Raw genomic sequence first — 20,448 nt, forward strand, 5'->3', positions numbered from 1 at the left:
TAGTTAGTATCCTCTGATGTCTTTAGTCTGAAAGGAATACAGTCAGGTTCCTGGAAGCTCCCCTGACACTGCAGACACAAGTAGGAAGATATTTTATAAAATGCTTTACTTATTGAGTAGTGACCTGGGTGGCAGCCCCACCTGCCCACCTAACATACACACACATACACATCCTGTTATATTTCCAAAAGAGAGCACACATGCCAAGATGTCATCCATCTCTAGCCATCTGACTCATAAAGAGGAGACAGAGGGGCCCATCACATACACCAAGCTATCGCAACGACACTCCTTTCACTGTTTCTGTTCAGTCTAGAAGACCTGGCCTGAGATGGTTTTAAGATTTTCTGTTATTTGCAATGTATGGAAAAGTAAATTAGTGACATTCACAAGGCAATAAACTGACAAGAACAAGACCGTTTTGTTTTCCTTTTTTAATTTAGAATCTTGTTAGCAATACATTACATCCTTGATAGAAAAAAACCACCTTTTACACAGTGACTCAAAAACCAACCATTTAAGAAAATAATATAGTAATCAACTGCTACCAGGGAAAAGAGGTCCTCTCATTTGATTCTACTGGCAGGCCCAGGTTTATCTGAACTTTGAGAAACTCTTTGTCCTGAATGGATGATGAAGCATTCAAGTAAAAGGTAAGGAGTTATAAGTGTTGAGTTTCTGAGGATTCTGCCTCAAAAGAAGTTCCTCCAGGGATAGCCACAGTTCTCCAGTTTACTCCAATGTTGCGATGTTTCTGGGACGACCAGCATAGGTGCCTTTTGAGGAGTTTTGACAATTCATCAACCTCAAGATTCAGGTCTTATAAAACATTCTTCCCACATTAAAAAAGACTTTGTCCCCACAGTAGTTTTTCATCGCTTCTCCAGCTTCTTGTACTTGGCTTCTGCAGTGGGGAGAGGGAGAGGAAGAGTTATATCCTTTAAAATTGGCTCTTATAAAAAAAAGAGAGAGAGGGAGAAAGAAAGAAAAAAATAAAAAAGACTCCCCGCTGGGTCCAGTGATTAAGATTTCACTTCCCAATGCAGAGGGTGCAGGTTTGATCCCTGGTCGGGGAACTAAGATCCCACATGCCCGTGCAATGTGGCCAAAAATTAAAACATAAAATAACAAAATCAGCTCTTACAAAGATTCTCTTTAGTTAGCATTTCCAGGCAAATTAAAAACTGTCTATTACATTAAAAAAATATCTATTAACTTCAGTCCTTGTAGCTGTCCAAACTGTATCCAAATTACGGGTACACCATAAATGCTAACTATCATATTAGCTACGGGCAGATATTTGGATACCTGTCCAAATATAACCAGTGTGCACAACTTAAGGAGTCAAATATCCACAGAATGTCCACACACATAACCAAGAATCTAACATGAGTTCCCTACATTCTAGCCCTGTCAACAGCACCTGCTCAGACACTCTACCAGGGTTAAGCAAACCTATTAGCACTTGAGCCACCAGGAGCCTTAGAAAAGCATAGGAAGCACTTGCCCCTCCAGGCTCTGTCCCAGGCACCCTCTGAGAGCCAGACTAAAATCTCAAGTATGTTTCTCCTTTTATTTTCTTATTCCTATCCCTCATACACACTAGGAAAACAATTTTGAAAGATACTGGAATTTAAAAGACCATCAAGTAAACCCCTTAATGTTACAGATTCCCTCTTTCTTTAAAACCCTGAAAGCATCTGGCACAATGCTTTCTAAAGTTCACAGTCACCATTTAGTAAATTTAATTGTGGACGTTAACTACTACCCATGTCAAATCTCAGTCTGCTACAAACCAATCGCTTGAAGTAGTCAACAATTGTCAATGATTAAAAATAACATGTAAATTATATCTAGGGTAAAAACAACTGTTTTTTGTTTTTTTTTTTAAACAACTGTGTTATTTTTACTCATGGCTATAAGAGCCAGTCAGGTAGCAAGGCATCAACACTAGTACCAGTTTCTTCATTAAAGGAAAAGTAACCCCTTAAGAAAGCCTTGATTGGACTGTCTACTCTGTTTTTGAGATGTGTATCTACATTATTAAAGATGCTTCAGCCTGCTGAACCACAATTAAAAGCTTGAGCTTTGAAATCAATCATACTTTGGAATGCAGCTCTTCTATTTACTAACTTTGTGTCCTTAAGCACTTTCACTGTGCAACTCTGCTGTCCTTAAGCCAGTTATAACTCCTTCAACCACAGCTTCCTCTTCAATAGAATGGGGCTAAAAATCATGTACTTACCTCAGAGATTAAAGGATAAAAAAAATAATAGGCACAAAATATTAAGAACAGTGCCTGATATATTATTAAGCACTCAGGAAATGTTATTTTATTACTACTAGTCATAAAAAGTTACTCTCCAGACGTATTGTGAGATTAAAATAGATCACTGTAGGCATACCGTAAATGTTAACTATCATATAAGGTCATACTGGCAGGAGGGTGCTCTTATCAAATCAAAACAAAAAAAAATGGTTACCCAGTTTTTTTGAATATGCATCCAACTTGTAGGCTGCCTGCTCAAGAGCTGCTACTTGCTCCTCAATTACGTTGATCTGATCCAGATAAGGCTGCAGTCCAGCATCTTTAAAAACAAAGACAGACCAGGGTTTATACAGCATCAGCAAGGAATGCAGAAAAAGGTGGAAAGTAACCATGCTAGTGTCTCTTCAGCTTTGCCTAAGACAGAGTAGGTGGAGTGACATGATTCTGATCACTGGCAGGTCACATGCCTTAGAAGACAGTAGCTAGCTAATCAGGTATGACTGGTGACCTAAACAAAGTTAAGCCCCTCTCATCTACTAGTTTTCCTCTCTTAAATTCCTTGCTCCTCAAGCAATCTTTCTGTTACTGACTCAGTTTCTTAGGTACTCCCAGACCAAGAAGGAGGGCCCTATAGACAGGGAACACAAATATAAGTCAACAGGAAAATATATTCTGCCAACTAAAGCAGCATTTTATGATTATATATGTTATGGTTTTCTGTTTATAAAGTAGTCCTTTACGGATTTCATTGTTAATTCACTAGAATCTGGCCACTTTTCCTCTGCCCCATTTTTCCGGAAATAAATGGATCAAATCAAGATTCAGAAGCAGAAATAACCATACCACCAAAGCACACTAATCCTCAGAGTGGAAAAAATTCACTTTAACTTTGTAATTCACTTTTAGAAAATGAGCTACCTGAGGACAGAGACCATGCTCCCTTCCCTTCTCCACTGCCCCAAGCACAAAAGAACATTAAGTACAAACAAACACGTTTAATTGTAAAATTATTACTTACACTTCTGGTTTAAATCCTTTAAGTTTCTACTAATGTTTATAGCAATATCTTTCATTTCAAGATACTTCAGGCTGGTTAGTTTATTCATATTTTCCAGGAGCTTATAGTCTTCACTGGTGGCTTTAAAACAAACACAGAAGATGTGATACCTTTACGATTTGTGTAGATGACTAGAATGTGGAATTGACGACCAAATGGCAGTTCAAGGCAGGATCTAGGGAATGTGAAAGAAGCAGGCCACTTCTGATCTATGACATTTATACTCTGCTTATGTACTCCAGGGCTTCCCTGGTGGCTCAGCAGTAAAGAATCTGCCTGCAGTGCAGGAGCTGCAGGAGCCGTGGGTTTGATCCCTGGGTTGGGAAGATCACCAACTCCAGTATTCTTGCCTGGAGAATCTCATGGACAGAGAAGCCTGGAGGGCTACAGTCCATAGCGTCGCAAAGAGTAGGATATGAGTAAAGCAACTTAGGCACACACATATGTATTCTAAATGTCTAAGTAGGAATTCAGGCAACAACTGGCAAACTATTTAAACCAAATAAAATCCAGAAGCTTTAGGATTGTAGTTAGAAAGAGTAAAGATAAACTCATGTACCAGAAAAAGGGAGGTGAAGCAGTCTTGGTCTCCCTAATATGACATCATATAACTGGGCAGATTGCACCATAAATACAGATACATATAGATGGCTAATAAACATGTGAAAAAAAGCTCAACATCGCTCATTACTAGAGAATTGCAAATCAAAACTACAGTGAGGTTATCACCTCAACACTGGTCAAAATGGCCATCATCAAAAAAAAAAAAAATCTACAAATGGGGCTCCCTTGGTGGTTCAGTGGTAAAGAGTCCACCTGTCAATACAAGAGAAAGGGGTTCAACGCCTGAACCAGGAAGATCCTACATGCTGCAGAGCAACTAAGCCCGTGAGCCCCAACTCTGAGCCTGTACGCTGCAACTACTGAAGCCCGACTGCCCTAGAGCCCATGCTCCACAACAAAGAGAAGCCACTACAATGAGAAGCCCGTGCCCCGCAACAAGAGAGCAGCGCCACTCGCCACAGCTAGAGAAAAGCCCATGCAGCAGGGAAGACAGCACGGCCAAAGCTAAATAAGACAATAATTTCTAAAAGCTCTACAAACAATAAATGCTGCAGAGGATGTGGAGAAAAGGGAACCCCCTTGCACTGTTGGTGCGAATGTAACTTGATACTGCCACTACGGAGATTCCTTAAAAAACAAAGAATAAAACTACCATATGACCCAGCAATCCCACTACTGGGGATATACCCTGAGAAAAGCATAATTCAAAAAAGACACTTTGGCCACCTGATGCGAAGAGCTGACTTGTTTGAAAAGACCCTGATGCTGGGAGGGATTGGGGGCAGGAGAAGGGGATGACAGAGGATGAGATGGCTGGATGGCATCACCGACTCGATGCACATGAGTTTGGGTGAACTCCGGGAGTTGGTGATGGACAGGGAGGCCTGGCGTGCTGCAATTCATGGGGTTGCAAAGAGTCAGACACGACTGAGCGACTGAACTGAACTAAACTGACCCTAATGTACATTACAACACTATTTGCAATAGCCAAGAAATGGAAGCAACTTAGATGTCCACCGACAGATGAAGGGATAAAGAAGTTGTGGTACATATATATATAATGGAATATTACTCAGCCATAAAAAGGAATGAGCTTGAGTCAGTCCTATTGAGACAGATGAACCTAGAGCCTGTTATACAGAGTGAAGTTAAGTCAGAAAGAGAAGAACAAATAGTGTTTATTGACACATACATACGGAATCTAGAAAAATCGTACTGATGAACCTATTTGTAGGCCAGGAATAGAGACAGAGAAAACAGACTTGTGGACACATGGGGGAAGGAGAGGTGGGACAAATTGAGAGAGCAGCACTGAGATATAAACATTACCATACGTAAAACAGATAGCTAGTAGGACGTTGCTGTAACACAGGGAACTTCAACCCAGTGCTCTATGACAACCTGGGGGTGAGGGGAGAGGGGAAGGTTCAAGAGAGATGGAACATATGAATACTTAGAGCTGATTCACACTGTTGTATGGCAGAAGCTAACACAACATAGTAAAGCAATTACCATCAACTGAAAATAAAATAAGGAAAAAAAACAGCTTTGCAAATAAATGTAGAAGAGATGGGGAAAAGATACATATATATATCAAAATATATATAAAGTCAACTAGGACCTCAATGCTTCTTAGTAACTCATTTACTACTTGTGATTCTGTATTCCATTTTAGGCACCGACTTTTCCAAACTATTTGCCTGCTTCTCACATTGTTGGTTCCCTTCCCCATCCCTACTCAAAGCAAATGGCCTTTACTCCAACTTTCCCAAAAGTCAAGCCCACTTACATAAACTGCCTCAATCTTTCTGCCTCACTTCTACACTTCTCTGTACCTTAATATATTCTCAAGAGGCAGAAGTGTTCCTATTCTTGCCAAGACAGCTCCTTCTCCTCCTGTGTGCCTGATCCCAATCCTTCTACCTCTTCAGAGCTTCTCTTCAACCATCTCCTTTCCCTTGCCTTTCCAAACTCTCTCTCCATCCTGGCATCTTCCTCTCTATCTATATTCCAGTTTCCTCCAGCCCCAAAGCACTCCCTCTATTCTACACCTACATCGTTTGCTCAGTAAAGCAAAGGAGCTTCACTGTTAACCCTTTTGAAGGAGTAACTTACACTCACTGCTTCCTCCTCACCACCACTCTCTGGTATAAACCGTTCCTGTCTGGTCTCTGTCCCCAGAGACAGAGAAATCATACCCAGAGAAATCACATGCTCCAAGGTTGTCAGTGCTCTCCTAATTAGCAAATCCCTGGTCTTTTCTAAGTTATTATCCTCCTGGGCCTCTCCATAGTATCTGGCATTACTGCTCTCCCTCTCTCCATGAACTGCTCCTTTCCTTGGCTGCTATAGCATTTTCTAATGTAACTGCTCTTTTTGAGTGTCTATGCCAGATCTCTTCTCATCCAACCCCCTTAACTGTCAGGTCTCAGCTCCTCCTCAGCTGTGACTCATGGCTGATGTTTACATAGGTGGCACATTCCTATGGCACTCCCAGAGTTTTTGAGTTTCAAACTCAAAACAGTATCTTGTATAGATAAGAATGACAATCATAGGGAAATTATAATCTACTTTAAATTAATTTTATAATAATCATTTGTAAATCTAGGTACTTTAAGTCCTGTTAATAAAAACTAATTGCCCAATACAGGCATTCCCTGAGATTTCAGTCCAGGTCTTCTTATCTGCCTCTAAGGTCTTCCTTGGCAACCTCTTCCTACACGTCCTAAACTCACACTACTAGGCAGGTGACTCCCAAATCTGTTTCTCCTGCTCTGATCACTCTAAGCTCTGGACTCACATATTCAGGTCACCTGAATGTCTTGGTAACAGTCACCTGAGTATCCCAGTAATACCTAAAATCAGCAAAGCCCAAGCTGAAAATGTTATTTTCACACTAAACATGGTTCCTCTTTCCAACTTGCCTATTTTGGCTGATGGCCCACTGGCTTAAAACCTCAGACATGTCTTTAGCTGCTCCCATCCCTTGATATCCACTTCAACAAGTCTTATAAATTCCACTTCCGTAATGATCTTGGGTCCAAGCTCCTCTCTCCACTCCTTTTACCATCATTCTGTCACAGACCATATCTTTTCATCTGAAATGTTGTTATTCCCTCTCTCCTCCATATCCACACTCTCACTGCTATCAGACTTGTCTCTTTCAAATAACGGTGACACACTCAAACACCCAGGAGCCAGCAATATTATGTAAATGAGTGAAGCAAGCCAGGTGTTTGCATATTAAACACAAGATTATTCACTTCTACAAAGAAATACACTCTCATTTCTTGGAACAGTATGATCTTCTTAGTCGTAGTCTATCATTTATCAATTTTGATAGACATTGGTACAGAAAACCATTTCTGTACCACTACTAAAAAACAATATAAGAAGAGTAATAAATGGCAACTGACATCGGGTCTCAGTAAAAGGGAGAAAACAGGGAATAGTGGGGACAAACTGCACCATGCTGGTCCATTTAAAGGAGACAATGCCCAACTCTAGTCAATTAGAGCCTTGCAAGAATGGGAGCACTGCCAAGTCTTTGGAATTTTTAAAGAAAAGCCAAAAATAAAATAAAATAAAATCTAGATTTTGTTGCTTGGTTTCTCTTGCTCAAAAATAAACAAACAAATAAATAGGCTGTTGGAGACTCACAATCCCTCCTATTCTACATCAAGCATTTTCTCATACATTCTGGTTCACAAATTTAGCTCACAGCAACTTCCTGGGGAAGTGAAACAATATAACAGACCCTTATGAAAAACTACACTTGACCTGGACTTCATTTTTTGGATCTTCCTCCACACATGGGTCATGCTTCACTGGGAAATACACACTGGACCAAAAAATTAATCATGTCTCAAAGAGTGGGTCATCAAATCCTCAGACCAACCTAATAGACCCCAAATTTTGCTGATCACTCCCCATTTCCCTTTAACCTAATAAGTGCATCTCTTTGGCCAAACAAACAGCTTGCTTATACCATCTCACTCACTAGTCACTTCCCACTTATCCGCCGATGAATTCTTATATTCTTTACAACCCCTTTCAAACTACACTTCCCCCAAGGAAGCACTTCGTGATGAATTCTTTTTCGTTTTCTCAGGCTCAGTCTACCCTATGGAGACCTGCAGGGTTGTATTAAGTATTCTTACGTGTTTCTGCACCAAACTTTTTTTTTTTTTTGAAGTACAGTTGATTTACAATGCTGTAATTACTGCTGTACAGCAAAGTGACTCAGCCATATATATATATATATATATATATATATATATATATATATATATATATACACACACACACACACATTCTTTTTTCCTTACATTCTTTTCCATTATGGTTTATCATAGGACATTAAATATAGTTCTCCGTGCTACATAGTAGGACCTTGCTGTTTATCCTGTGTTTCTGAAAGTAGTTCCTGAATTTCTCCAGGGAAGGGAGGGACTTCTTTCCTACACTTTCTTAACCTCCCCAAACTTTCAACAGGCATGTTTTTAGGTTTATGGGGTTAGGGAGGGAGCCGCACGCTGACGCTGCTAAAGCACCTCACGGGTTTGCGGGTGCCAAACGCCAAACCACTCCAGCGGGTGGTGCCCGGCACTACCCGCATCCATCCGGACCGCGCCTCACCCGTCAGCTCCCCAGTCAGGTAAGTTGCCATTTTGGAGAACATGTCCCGGCAGAGCTCATTTATGTCAGCCTCAGCAGGCTCCTTTGCTTCCTCAGCAGTCTCCACAGCGACATCATCTGAATTAAAGGAGAATGAGTAAGTGCCCCGCCCTGCCCCGGTCCTAATCCGGACGCAGCAGCTTCTCCGCACACCCCTCCACCTGACCTCATTCCATCAAATCCGCTGCGTTCTCATACCCGTAATTCCCAGTCCCTCGCTTCGTTCCTGCCTTACCCGCCTCTGCCTCATGCCTCTGCTCCCTCGCACCGGCCTCAGCCCACACTTGACCTCGGGGCCACTCTTTCTCAGTTGCTCTGACAGGACAAACACGCGCACACACAGGCGCGCCCCTCCGATCTGCCCGCTCCCGCCAGGTGAGCCCCGGCATCTCGGGCCCGTACCCGGAGACTCAGGCCTCCCCACCGGACACTTCATCCCCGTCCACTCCGCATACCTCGAACTGGCTCCTCGCGGTGGATCGCGGGGACACCCTCGGCCGCCGCCGCCATGCCCTGCCCCCGCACTGCTTCCGGTTGTGAGGTGCTGCGCATGCGTGCTGGGCGTGCCCCGCCCTCCCCGCCCTGGGTTCAATGCCCTGTGGTTCTGCGCTTGTGGGCTAAGTTATGTCTCAAGTAATGAATAATAACCAAGCGTAAGCACTAAGCCAAATTTAAAGCTAAAATAGTCTTCGTGAGTCAATGCGCTACAAAGGGTCCTACATCTGGAACGAGGGATGCACTCAATCCCGCGGCCACTCCCTGGAAGTATCGCTAGCCTAGTAAGACCCACGACCTCTGGGATGGCCCAGTGTAGCCTGCTGACTATAAGTGGTAAAGAGACAAGTTAGCCCCTCCCCAGAGAATCCTCACTCTGGCCGGTATTAGTCGCTGAAAGACTGTTCAGGAAATCCATGCTTTTGAAGATAGTCTCATCCAGGCTCTGGGAAGCCTTCAGGCCGTTATACCTGAGCCAAAATACTCTCTCTTCTGCTTCCCTGATAGCTCAGTTGGTAAAGAATCCGCCTGCAATGCAGGAGACCCTGGTTCCTGGATCGGGAAGTTCCCCTGGAGAAGGGATAGGCTACCCACTCCAGTATTCTTGGGCTTCCCTTGTGGCTCAGCTGGTTAAGAATCCACCCTCAATGCGGGAGACCTGATTTTGATCCCTGGGTTGGGAAGATCCCCTGGAGAAGGGAAAGGCTACCCACTCCAGTGTTCAGGCCTGGAGAATTCCATGGACTGTATAGTCCATGGGGTCGCAGAGAGTCGGACAGGACTGAGCGACTTTCACTTCCCTTCACTTCTGATGTCCTAGATTAAGGTCAACTCACTGGGCCTTTTTTTTTCAGACTGCAGACTGGCACCTGTTTCTCTTCCGTTGCTATAACCTTTCTTGAAGAAAGCTTAGATCATAATATTTTTTTTCTGGTCACACCACCTGGCATGTGGGATCTTAGTTCCCCCAACCCTGTAGAGGATGGAAGACGTGTGTCCACATTGGGAGTACAGAGTCTTAACCACCAGGGAAGTCCAGTTATAATTTTTCAGAACTGAGGATACAGTCTGGTGTTCTTAATTGCATTCAGCTGTTTCAAATACAAATAGAATGTATTTGATGGGATGGAAGAACAGGGATGGGTGAAGGGAATGGATGAAAAAAGAAAGTGGGGAGCAGGGGAATGTGCAAAATGAGGGAGGAATAAAGATCACAAGGGAAGAGAGAGGGGATATATAGCAGGTGTCAAGATGCAGGCCTATACACCCGAAATCTTGGTGTAGGAGCTTTTTTGTCTTATCTCTGGTTATTCTCCATCTGCACTCTCACTGCCCACACAGAAACACACACAAACAGACACAAACCCCTTACTCTCTTCACTCTAAGGACCAGAACACCCTAGATTACCACCTCCACTTCCTCCAATAGGACAATCATAGTGTCCACCATTTCAAACCATTCCTATGAGTCAGAAGTTTTTCCTTCAGGACTCCTGGGGAAGCCCAGCTTCTTCACATTGTCACTGCCCCAGCTCTACACTTCGCAGGAGGGTGAGTTTTCTCCAGCCCTAGTATTAATACGAGGATGGGTCACAGTTCCAGCCCCTCTTCTTTCTCCTGCCATCCCCAAAGCAAGTGCAAAGTCCTGGTTTTCCTAAGGATTTTTTTTTATTGATAGTCACCAGGCAAACCCACAGTGTCCTGTGGAAGGAGAGAGTCAGAGTCCCCCACATTTTATCCAAAGATCCTAGAATCCTGAGGTCGTTTCTTGGCCAGCTTCTCCTCAGGCTTCAGCTCTGTTCTGGTTTACACCCCCATCCCTGTATAGTGGCATGTCTGGAGGCAGGCTTGCCACTGAGCCTTCCTGGACTTTGCTGGGGAAGGTTGAGGGAGGTCACCAATCCAGCTCCTCTACAACAGTGTACTCTCCCCACGCAAGAAAGTGTCCCCTCCTCTCTGGCTTCCCCTTCTCTTTTACAGGGAATCCCAATGGGGAAGAAGTGAACCCCATGGTTGCCAGCAGTTGTCCTCAAGACACACAGAGGAAAAGGTTCACTGGCAAGTACGAAGACATCTAAATATTGCTCTTCTCTCAGCTTCTACTTTTTTCACAAATCACGGCTATCCAGATGCTCAGGAAAGTTATTACCCTTCTTTCCTTTATTGTTTTTGACTTAAAAAAAAATTATCACAGCAGAATTCAGAGCACACGGGGGTGAGAGGCCCGGCAGGAAATATTTCATAGACCTACACAGCTACACACAGAAACCTTGGCTCCAAAGGCCAGGCACAGGGTGGGGCTTGGCAGCAGCAGTGGTAACACCCAATGCCCTAGAGGTGGAGGGCGTGTGCTGGGGGAGCTTCCGGGGAGGCGGTGCCAGAAGAACCTGCCGTCTGAAGCTTTAGGACCCCTCCCCACTACTCTCCTGCCTGCCCTAGAGTCCCCAGGGGGCTGGAGTCACAGCTGGGGCTGCCTGCAGGTGCTCCCAAATGTCTTGTTCCCCCTGTTGGAAGAAAAGAAGGACAGGTCACTTGGAGGAGGAGTGTGTCCCACTTTCCTTTTACCTGGATCTGTTTCTCCAACCCCAGACCCTCTCCTGGAGGCTAAGGCCACCCTCAGGCCAGAGAAACCAACTTCAGTTCTTCTTTCCACCCTCTGACCTCCACTGACAGACTGACTGCTGGCAACATGTTGCCCCAGGAGAATGAAATGCTGGTCTTTCAAAAATGTTTTGCCTCCATCCACTGAGTGGAATAGATGGTAGAGATCAGCTGTGGGGAGCCAAGAAGAGCCAGGTGAAGGACCACTCACTGTGCCCGGAAGAGGAGCCAGCCACCCCTTTCTCTCCACCATTGTCAGCTTTGAGCCCATGGCATCAACCTGGGTCATGACTCCTTCCAGGACAGTCTCCAGCTGCAAAACTCTCCTTGTGAGCCTGTGCAGGATTTGAGAGAGACCAAAGGAGCAGAAATGTGTGTCTGGAGAGCTGGGTGATTCCAGGGGAAGGGGGTACAGAACAGGGGGTGCCTGGATGGGAAGAACATAAGGCCCAGTGGTGCTGGGAGAATTAAAGGGGGACAGGGGTTTTCCCTGGAGTAGGATAGGGAGTTGGAAGGTTGTGAAAAGAAGCTCAAGGTAGAACGACATAAACAGAGTCGGCTCTGGGCCCCCTGGCTGCACGTACGTGTAGAATTCTTCTCCCGAAACCCAGCCACCTGCTTTGGCAGCCTGCTTTGGACTCGACTCGCCTGGTGGGCTCCTCACAATGGACCAGCCCAAGTTCTCAATCTCAGCATGGATGGCCACCTGATCAGGAAGTCAGAGGTCAGGGAGAAGTTGACTCTGGGAAGTCATCAGCTCCTGCTCCATCACTTGCTCTAATGGGCTCTCAGGACCAGGCCTTTGGCTATAGTTATTGCTATAAACTCTAGAGACAACAGAATCAGAGTGGTGGTGCTGGACACAAAGCTGGCCTAACCTCTGGGAGAGAATCACCTCCCCAGGAAACAAAACACAAGCTCCTTGAAGCACTGATGAATGAGGCACTCACTAGAAGCCAGCTCTGTTGAGGGAGAGGAGGGACAGTGTCCTGGCACTGCTCCTTTAGCCCTTGGCTTTTTTGTCTATGCAGGCTAGGGATGAAAAGGCATAGGAGGGGCAGCTAAGGGTCAGAGTTTGAGAACTCCAAGGAGAAGACAAGTGCTCTGAAGGAATTGTCAGAGATTCCTCGGCAATTGGTCCTTTTCTCCCTGAGGCTGTGTTTTAGAGCAATGATGACCAACCTTGGCTATGCACCGGAGTCACCTGGGGAGCTTTAAAAATGACTGATGAGGCTTCCCTGGTGGTTCAGTGGTAAAGAATCCACCTGGCAATGCAGGAGACGTGGATCCAGTCCCTGATAGGGGAAGATCCCGCTATGCCAGGGACCAGCTAAGCCCACGCACCACAACCGCTGAGCCTGTGCTCTAGAGCCCGGGAGCTGCAACTACTGAGCCCACGTATGACAGCTACTTAAGCTCACGTGTCCTAGAGCCCATGCTCTACAAGAAGAGAAGCCACCACAGTGAGACGCCTGCACACCACAACTAGAGAAAGCCTGCAACAGAGATCCAGTACAGCCATGAATAAATACATTAATTTTAAAAAATCAGCCAGTGTCCAATTCTGGCAGAACCACATTGAAACAAATGATGGCTGACCCCCACTGACTCCCCCAGAGATTCTGGTCTGGAGTGTGTGGCCTGAGCATGGAACCAGGGGGTTCTACCGCACAGCAGTTTGAGAACCACTATTCTAGAGAGCTCTTTCCCGCCCATCCATTGGAGGATTTCCAAGTTGGTTTGTGTTCTGGGTGTACTGCAGGAAGAGGAGAATGAGCAGTTTCCTTGTAGCCTCTCCACCAGCCGTCTGGGCTCACCCTCTCCCCCTCCAGCTTCTGCCGCTTCTCATTCTGCTCCTTCTCATCTAGGACGCCATTCCCATCTTGGTCAAACCTGGTGAAGGCAGCCGTGAGCTTGGTCATCTCATGCTCTGTGTGCTCCAGCCTGAAGAGAACAGGGGGATGAAATGACCTCTGACCTGCCATGGCTGTGAGCTCTCCATTATGGACTCCTCACTTTTTTTTGCTAGACTCTGGCAAGAGTCTTGCTCTCTAGGGACAAAGGGGGCCACATGAGAAAGCCAGGATGTCAAGGTCTAGTGCTTTGAAACCCTTCACCGCATCCCTTGAATCTATTTCTTCCTTCCCTGACTCCTGCTGACTAAGTTCAGGTCCTCAGGATCTCCTAAAAGAATTATTGCAAAATCTCTTTGTCTCCAAATAACCCACCCTCTACCTGCTCCCTACCCACTGCCCTGTGGCCTTGCCTTCATCCCCTACCCCTGAAATCTATCCTTCATAATGCAACTATGTAATTAAAGCTTTCTAAAGTACAAGCCTATGGAATTCCCTGGCGGTCCAGTGGTTAGGACCCTGAACTTTCACTGCCAAGGGCCCAGTTTTGATCCCTGGTCAGGGAGCTAAAATCCCAAAAGCTGCATTGCATGTGTCTCCCCTACCCCCACCCCCCCAAAAAAAAGAGTACAAGACTAACTATACTCCTTCCCTGCTTAAAACCTCTCCTGGGCACCCTATTCTTTGGATAGAGAAGTGGTATTCAGGGCTTTTCCCAATGTGGCCTTAGCCCATTTCTCCGCCTCACCTTTGCCCAACCTTTCATTTAATGCCTTACAATGCTCAGTTACTTATTACTCCTGTGTATGTGGCTCAGTTTCAGACCTCTTTGCCTTTGTATGTGCTTTTATACCTCCATGTTCCCTCGCTTTTAGTTATTTCTGTTGTGGAACAGAATCACTGTTCTGTGATTTCTGTTTATTTGCTTACATGTCTGTGAATTCCTGAAAGACAAAGATTATCTCATTTAATTATATGCCTGGCCCACAGCTGGTACTCACAATATATCTGATCAATGTTTGTTAATATGTTTAACTGACAGGCAGGGAGAGGATGGCTAAGGAAATAATCCTGTGTTTGTGAGGGAGCATAGAATTAAGCTCAGAGTTTTGTGGGAGTGAGGGATGTATACAATGATTAGGGAATCATGGTATTACACTAGGGCTAAGAGTTGTTCAACAAGGTCCAGAATAGAACATGATCAGAGTCCTTTAAACCAGGGGCACAGTTCTGAAGGTCAGGATAAGAGACCTATAAGCCAAGGTTAAAGGCCTATAAAACAAGGTCAGAGGCCCATGGGCCAAGATTGGAGGGTTATAGGCAAAGGGCATATGCTTGAGGGTCAAGGACTTATAGATCAATGTCAGAGAAGGTTGGATCTCTGCTTGCTCACTCCCTCAAGGTGCTGGTGAAGTCCTTGAACTGGATCTCCTGCTCCCCAGCCTGCAGGACCTTCTGCACATCTGAAACCTGCTCCTTCCTCAGACGCAGCCTCCGTAGAGTCTTCTTGTAGCCCTGGACAGGGAAAAGAAACAGGCCTGGTTCCCGCCTGCAACCTCCTCCTCATCTCTTGTCCCCACCTGCACTCACAGGGTGACAGGATCCCAGGGATAAGCTGAAGGCACAGGCCCCTAACCCGCGAGGCGCAGACCAGGACACAGAGCCTTGACCTGGGCCCTGATGCACATGTGCGGCTCAAAGAGACTGAGTAGTCACCTGTCTCAGGAGGTCTGAAAGCTGTAGCTCATCCTTTTGTCCAGCCAGCTCCTCCTTGACCTCTGAGTATGTGTCATTGATGATGGCCAGGAACATGTTCTGAAGGAGAAAGCAGGGACCAGAGTCCGCACTTCCAGATCCACTGACAGCGTCAAGCCCATGGACCCTATGAAGGTCCCAACATACGTTCCAAAAAGGCCGATACCTCCAGCCCCATCTCTGCAGCCCACTAATCCCCACATCTCAGGGTCCCCAGAGCCCAGCCTTTCAGCACAATTCTGTTATGGGGGTGGGGGTGGGAGTCATGCCCCCTCATCAACCTGATGTCCTCCCTTACTGCTGTAATCTGGCCACGAAGATGCCCCAACATATGCCACAGGCTCCCTTCATGGAAGGGTCTGCTTGTCACTGAAGCCAGAAACTTTCCAAGGTGAGAGTAAAATTGTGCTCTCTTCACCATCTATCCCCAAATCCATATCTGTATCCCTGTCCACCAATCAAATAAAGAAACCTGCTGGCTTTTCTAACAAAAATCAAACACAGATCTTTCATGGTTGGCAGGGAGAGAGAGCAAATACAAAACAATGGTAGTGGAAAGAGCCAGAGAGCCCCAGGGGAAACGGGGTCTTAGAAAATAGGCAGAAAAGCTTCCAAGGGCAGGCCCTTCTCCCCATGAGGTAGTCTTTCTTCTCTTTCCATCCTTGGAGGACAGAGGTTTGATTTTAGGGAGGGAGCCTGCAGCTTCCTTTATACTCTGCAAACTGCCTAACCGTGCTGACCACACACTGGCCAACCTTCAGAAAATGCAGAGGTTCTCCTTGCCCCCCATCTCTCCATCCTTGGTTTGAGAAATCCACCCTAATTATTAGTGTAGAACCTGGGGGGGGGGGGGGGTTGCAAAACCCTACTGTGCAGGACATTCACATCTCCATTCCTCATGTTCCCAAATCCCCATCCCTCAGTGGGACCCTCACCAGGAGCACAAAGAAGACGAAGAAGACGTAGGTGACAAAGTAAACAGGTCCCAGGATGCGGTTGGCGTTGTCAATAGCATTGTAGTCAAAGTCCCCAAGGATGATCCGGAACTGAGTGAAGCTGAGACATCATGATGGGGGCTTCACCCTGAGCTCCACCATAACCTTGACGCCATCCCACTTCCCTCCCTACTGCTCTTCAGTGAACTCAGACCCCTGACCCAATCTGATGCAGACAGAACAGGGTCAGAGATGCTGAGTACACACACTAGGGCTTCTGGGGACTCATCTAGATGCTTTACGCTCAGAGACACCCAGATCCACATCCACCCAAATTCCCCAAGGATACACACACCCCTAGAGCCAGAGGGTGAGGGGCCAGGGAGTGGAGGAGGAAGGACACACACATGCACTTGACGAAAGTGCTAAAGTTTTCCACTTGGGTCCCGAAAAGCAGGTAGCCCAGCTGGGCATAGGCGAAAAACACGATGAAGAACATGATGGCAAAGCCCAGGATGTCCTTGGCACAGCGGGCCAGCGTGGAGGAGAGCTGGGTCATGGTCTTGTTGAAGCTGATGTACTTGAATATCTGAAAGGGCCATGTTGAACCAAGTAATTAGGGAAGAAAGAGAAAAGCCTGAAACAATCCACTCCGGGGGCCTCGGGAGGCCACAGGAGTTGCCAAAACCAGACAAGGAAAATGAGACTAGTCCTAGGGAAGGGAGAACGCATGCCCTGAGGTGCTGCTGAGGGTGCGGAGCCCCAGGGTACCTTGATCCAGGCAAAGAAGAGGTTGACGGCATTCATGTTGTTGTACTGTGTCTGCCAGAAGGCGAGGAACTCAAAGTCAGCATACATGTTTGGCTGCTGTAGAAGCTTCCCCATCAGCCGATTCACCTCGAGGGTTCGGAATATGTGGAAGCCCACAGCCATAATGGAGAGCTGTCACAACGGGGGTTGGGGAGTGTCAGAGAGTCAAGAGAATCTCAAGGGAAGTTCAACCATGAAGTCCCACGGGAGACTTGGGCTGGGTAAGACAGGTAGGGGGGGGAAAAACACCTCTTTCCCTGCTGAGTGGTTGACTATCTTAGGTTCAAATGGAACTGGATAGGATGATTGGGGGAACAGCTTAAAGTCCAAGAGAAGGCTGTGAGGCCAGTGGTAAATATGTAGATTGTAAAGGACCATGGAGAGATGGAGCCAAGCAATTTTATTTCCCCCACCTCTTTCCAGCCTTGGTCAGAAATGCATGTGTCCTGTTAACAGGAAGGAGACGAAGATGAAGAGGCAGAAAATTTTAATAGAAGAGAAAAGTCAGGAGTTTCAAGGGGACATGTCATGAGGGGGAGAAAGAGAAGAGGAACATAATGTCAGGTACAAAAAAGAAGCAGGGCCTGGATCACAGGCCAGAGGGAGAGGAAACATGGAGATAGGATTCTTCCAGGGCTGAGCCTGGGGCACATCAGCCTCTGGCTTAGGGAGCTGTTACACAGTGATTTGACCAGAAGTCCCAAGGACTTGGGATGCCAGAAGGAAGAACTGGGAGCCCCTCTCAGGGTAGACCTCCCTGCATCATCCAAGGTGTCCCAAGTCTAAGACGTCTGTCCCTCACCAAGATGACCACCAGGTCCAGAATGTTCCAGATGCTGCTGAGGTAACGAAGCCCGTGGATGCGGAGCTCCAGGATCTCCTCTACTACGTAGTAGAAGATGAAGATGCAGAAGGCAATCTCACAGCCAAAGATAAAGAAGTCCCAGTTGCTGACATAGCGGATCAGCTTAACTGTGCGGATTTGCCAGGATGGGATGGCACCTCCTGTAGCTGGAAACTCCACCACCAGTCTGTGGGAGGAGGGGGGTGTCTGGTGGGGCCTGTGCTGGGACAGTTCCTCCCATCCTCTCCCCTCCCCCAGCATAGGGAACACATTTAAGGAAGGGTCTCCGGCAGTGGAGAAGTGAATCGGGAACCATGGATGACAGAGGGAAGGCAGGGAAAGGGGACCCACCTCAGAACACAGAAAAGATTGATGTTGGCATTGTAGACTGAGAAGTCGATGAAGACCACCCGAGTGCCCCTGTCCAGCCACAGGCCCTCCTGAAGGCCCCTGAGTGCCTCTGCACAGGCCCGTCGAGATCCTGGAAGGTCCAGGTAGTAGCCACCTCCACTGTAGCTTGTAAGCTGGCCCCAGTGAGAGGAGCCCCCCAGCTCATCCTGCGAGTGGTAGGTCCATCTGTCACAGAAGAAGCCATCTGAGTGCAGAAGTCTGAGCCAGGCCCAGAAGCTGGTCTCCCAAGGCAATGAATGGCAGCATTTTATAACTGTCTGGGCTTTACAGTTTCATATATATTGCCTATACATATCACATCTACATTTTACATATATTATCATGTTTAACGTAACTATTTGAGAAGGAAGGAAAAATATTATTCACATTTTACAGAGGATGAAACTAATACTCAGATGTCTGAGATAATCCAGCTAGTTAGTGGCTGAAGTGAAGTTCAAATGTAAATCTCCTGATATTTTACAATGTCACCCAAGTCTACAGATAATAAACCCAAGTCCACTTTTGACTGCAGCCCGAGTAGTCCCCATGAGGAAAGCATGTAGCCCAGAAAAGACCCTTTCTTCTCTTGTGGTTGTGCACCTGGCTACTTAGCCCCATGATTCTCTGTTCGGTCCACAAACTTTCCTCCCTGAACCCTTATTTCTTTCCCCTTCTTTCCTGTCCTATTCACCCTTTCCCCTTTCTTCCCTAATTCTTCATCCATCCTTGGCCCCTTGCTGCCTTCCCCTATTAGCTCCAAGGGTCAGATTCTTGCAGCCATGACTTATGTGGATCCCTTCTCCATACCCAGCAGGGACTTCTGGGCAAGAAAGGATGCTTCCTCTGGCAAGACTGCCTCCAGAATAGGGCAGCTGTGACAGGGACCTGTGTGTGAAGACAACTGTGAAGGCTGTGGCTCTGTCTGCTAACATGCCTTTTCTGTTCCTCAGTGACCCAGACCAGGGTCTCCAAACAGTCACAGATGAGTCTCAGAGAGATGCCTCTCACCTCCCCACCAAGTACCCCCAAGGCTCTTTAAGTCTGAATGGGAATGGTTCCCAAACCTGCGATGGCATCAGGCTCAGAGGGGCAAGCCCTGCGACACTGGTTGGGGGACTCACTCACGCTGTGCCATTGAGGCGCCCAAAGGGGAGTTGCTCTTCCTTGTCTGGGGAGTAGACATCGTAGCAGCTCAGAATGTCCTCGCGGAAGTCCTCATGCACCACGCAGGAGTCATTGCGGACCCGCAGCTGCCGCAGCCTCGGAACCCCCAGCAGCAGGTTCTCATAGTAGATGAAGGAGTGGGAGCCGTGGCCCAGGCTCTGGTTGTTGTACCATTTGGTCCAATACAAGCTGTCCAGTAACGGGCCCTGGGCAAACTAGATCACGAACTGGGTTGAACCTGACCCAGACTCTGCTGACTTTTACCCTTAGAATTCCTTTTTCCCATACTCACTGACCCCCTCCAGCTTGTCTCCAGTCTGCTTCTGTTGGGCTCTTCAGCCTACCCATGAACTCTGGCCAAATCTCAGCCTGATGTGGCCTTACTCTTTACTTAAAACACATTTTGAAGTCCTGCTTTACCTCTGACTCTAATACTAGTTTAAGCACTGACTTGACTCTCTGATTATCATCCCGATCTCTAACCTATCACTACCCGAACTCTGTCTAGTCTGACCCATTAATTCTTGCCTGACCCCATGACTCAGCCTGATCCTGGAATGCCCTGGTCTCTGGATATGGCCTTATCTGCCGTTTGACAGCCCTGAAACCTGGCCCGTGGCCTCAGGCTTTAGGCCACTGTGAAGAAGAGGGGAGAGGTAGAGGAGATCTCATACTCACATCCCAGAAGTCTTCCATGCTGCTGATGGCCTGGAAGGAGATTCCAGTGTCCGATGGGGCATGTAAGAAGAGCTCAGACATCACTTTGGTGTAGTAATAGGCACTGGAGCTTGTCATTCCATAGGTCACTAGAAACCAACCCAAGAGGCTGTGTCCTGAGTTCCTTCTCCAATATCCAGAGGAGACTACCTGAGGTCAAAGATGCTACCTGGATGGGATCTACCCCCCTAGAGTTGGCTAAGGGGCTGACAGTGGTATTGGGGAAACCAGGGGATTAAGGGGAAGTTGTAGTTATAGCTCTCCTCCTCTCTTCCCAACTCACCTCAGAAAGACTAAACTCCACTCTGTCTCTT

The 20,448-nt window shown here is 46.7% G+C and overlaps 2 protein-coding genes across 2 annotated transcripts in view; both read right to left on the reverse strand.

Moving 5' to 3' along the window:
* Positions 1-445: 445 nt before the first annotated feature.
* On the reverse strand, positions 446-9,114 carry BLOC1S2 (biogenesis of lysosomal organelles complex 1 subunit 2). The gene is made up of 5 exons (XM_052660989.1): positions 9,023-9,114; positions 8,529-8,645; positions 3,288-3,407; positions 2,484-2,588; positions 446-904 (listed from the first exon to the last, which is right to left on the reverse strand). The coding sequence occupies exons 1-5, from the start codon at positions 9,075-9,077 to the stop codon at positions 873-875; spliced, it is 429 nt and encodes a 142-aa protein (XP_052516949.1). The 5' UTR covers positions 9,078-9,114; the 3' UTR covers positions 446-872.
* Positions 9,115-11,497: 2,383 nt separating this feature from the next.
* Positions 11,498-20,448, reverse strand: part of PKD2L1 (polycystin 2 like 1, transient receptor potential cation channel) — a 43,821-nt gene continuing 34,870 nt past the window's right edge. Inside the window, exons 3-15 of the mRNA XM_052660994.1 lie at positions 20,096-20,223; positions 19,379-19,632; positions 18,212-18,436; positions 17,819-18,047; positions 16,978-17,148; positions 16,614-16,795; positions 16,207-16,327; positions 15,233-15,331; positions 14,910-15,031; positions 13,481-13,607; positions 12,248-12,369; positions 11,875-11,998; positions 11,498-11,566 (exon numbers count right to left, since the gene is read on the reverse strand). Coding sequence (XP_052516954.1) covers positions 11,498-11,566; positions 11,875-11,998; positions 12,248-12,369; positions 13,481-13,607; positions 14,910-15,031; positions 15,233-15,331; positions 16,207-16,327; positions 16,614-16,795; positions 16,978-17,148; positions 17,819-18,047; positions 18,212-18,436; positions 19,379-19,632; positions 20,096-20,223 — 1,973 coding nt within the window. The remainder of the gene's footprint in view (positions 11,567-11,874; positions 11,999-12,247; positions 12,370-13,480; positions 13,608-14,909; positions 15,032-15,232; positions 15,332-16,206; positions 16,328-16,613; positions 16,796-16,977; positions 17,149-17,818; positions 18,048-18,211; positions 18,437-19,378; positions 19,633-20,095; positions 20,224-20,448) is intronic.

The sequence above is a fragment of the Budorcas taxicolor genome, chromosome 23 (genome assembly GCF_023091745.1).
Source record: "Budorcas taxicolor isolate Tak-1 chromosome 23, Takin1.1, whole genome shotgun sequence".
Taxonomy (NCBI): domain Eukaryota; kingdom Metazoa; phylum Chordata; class Mammalia; order Artiodactyla; family Bovidae; genus Budorcas; species Budorcas taxicolor.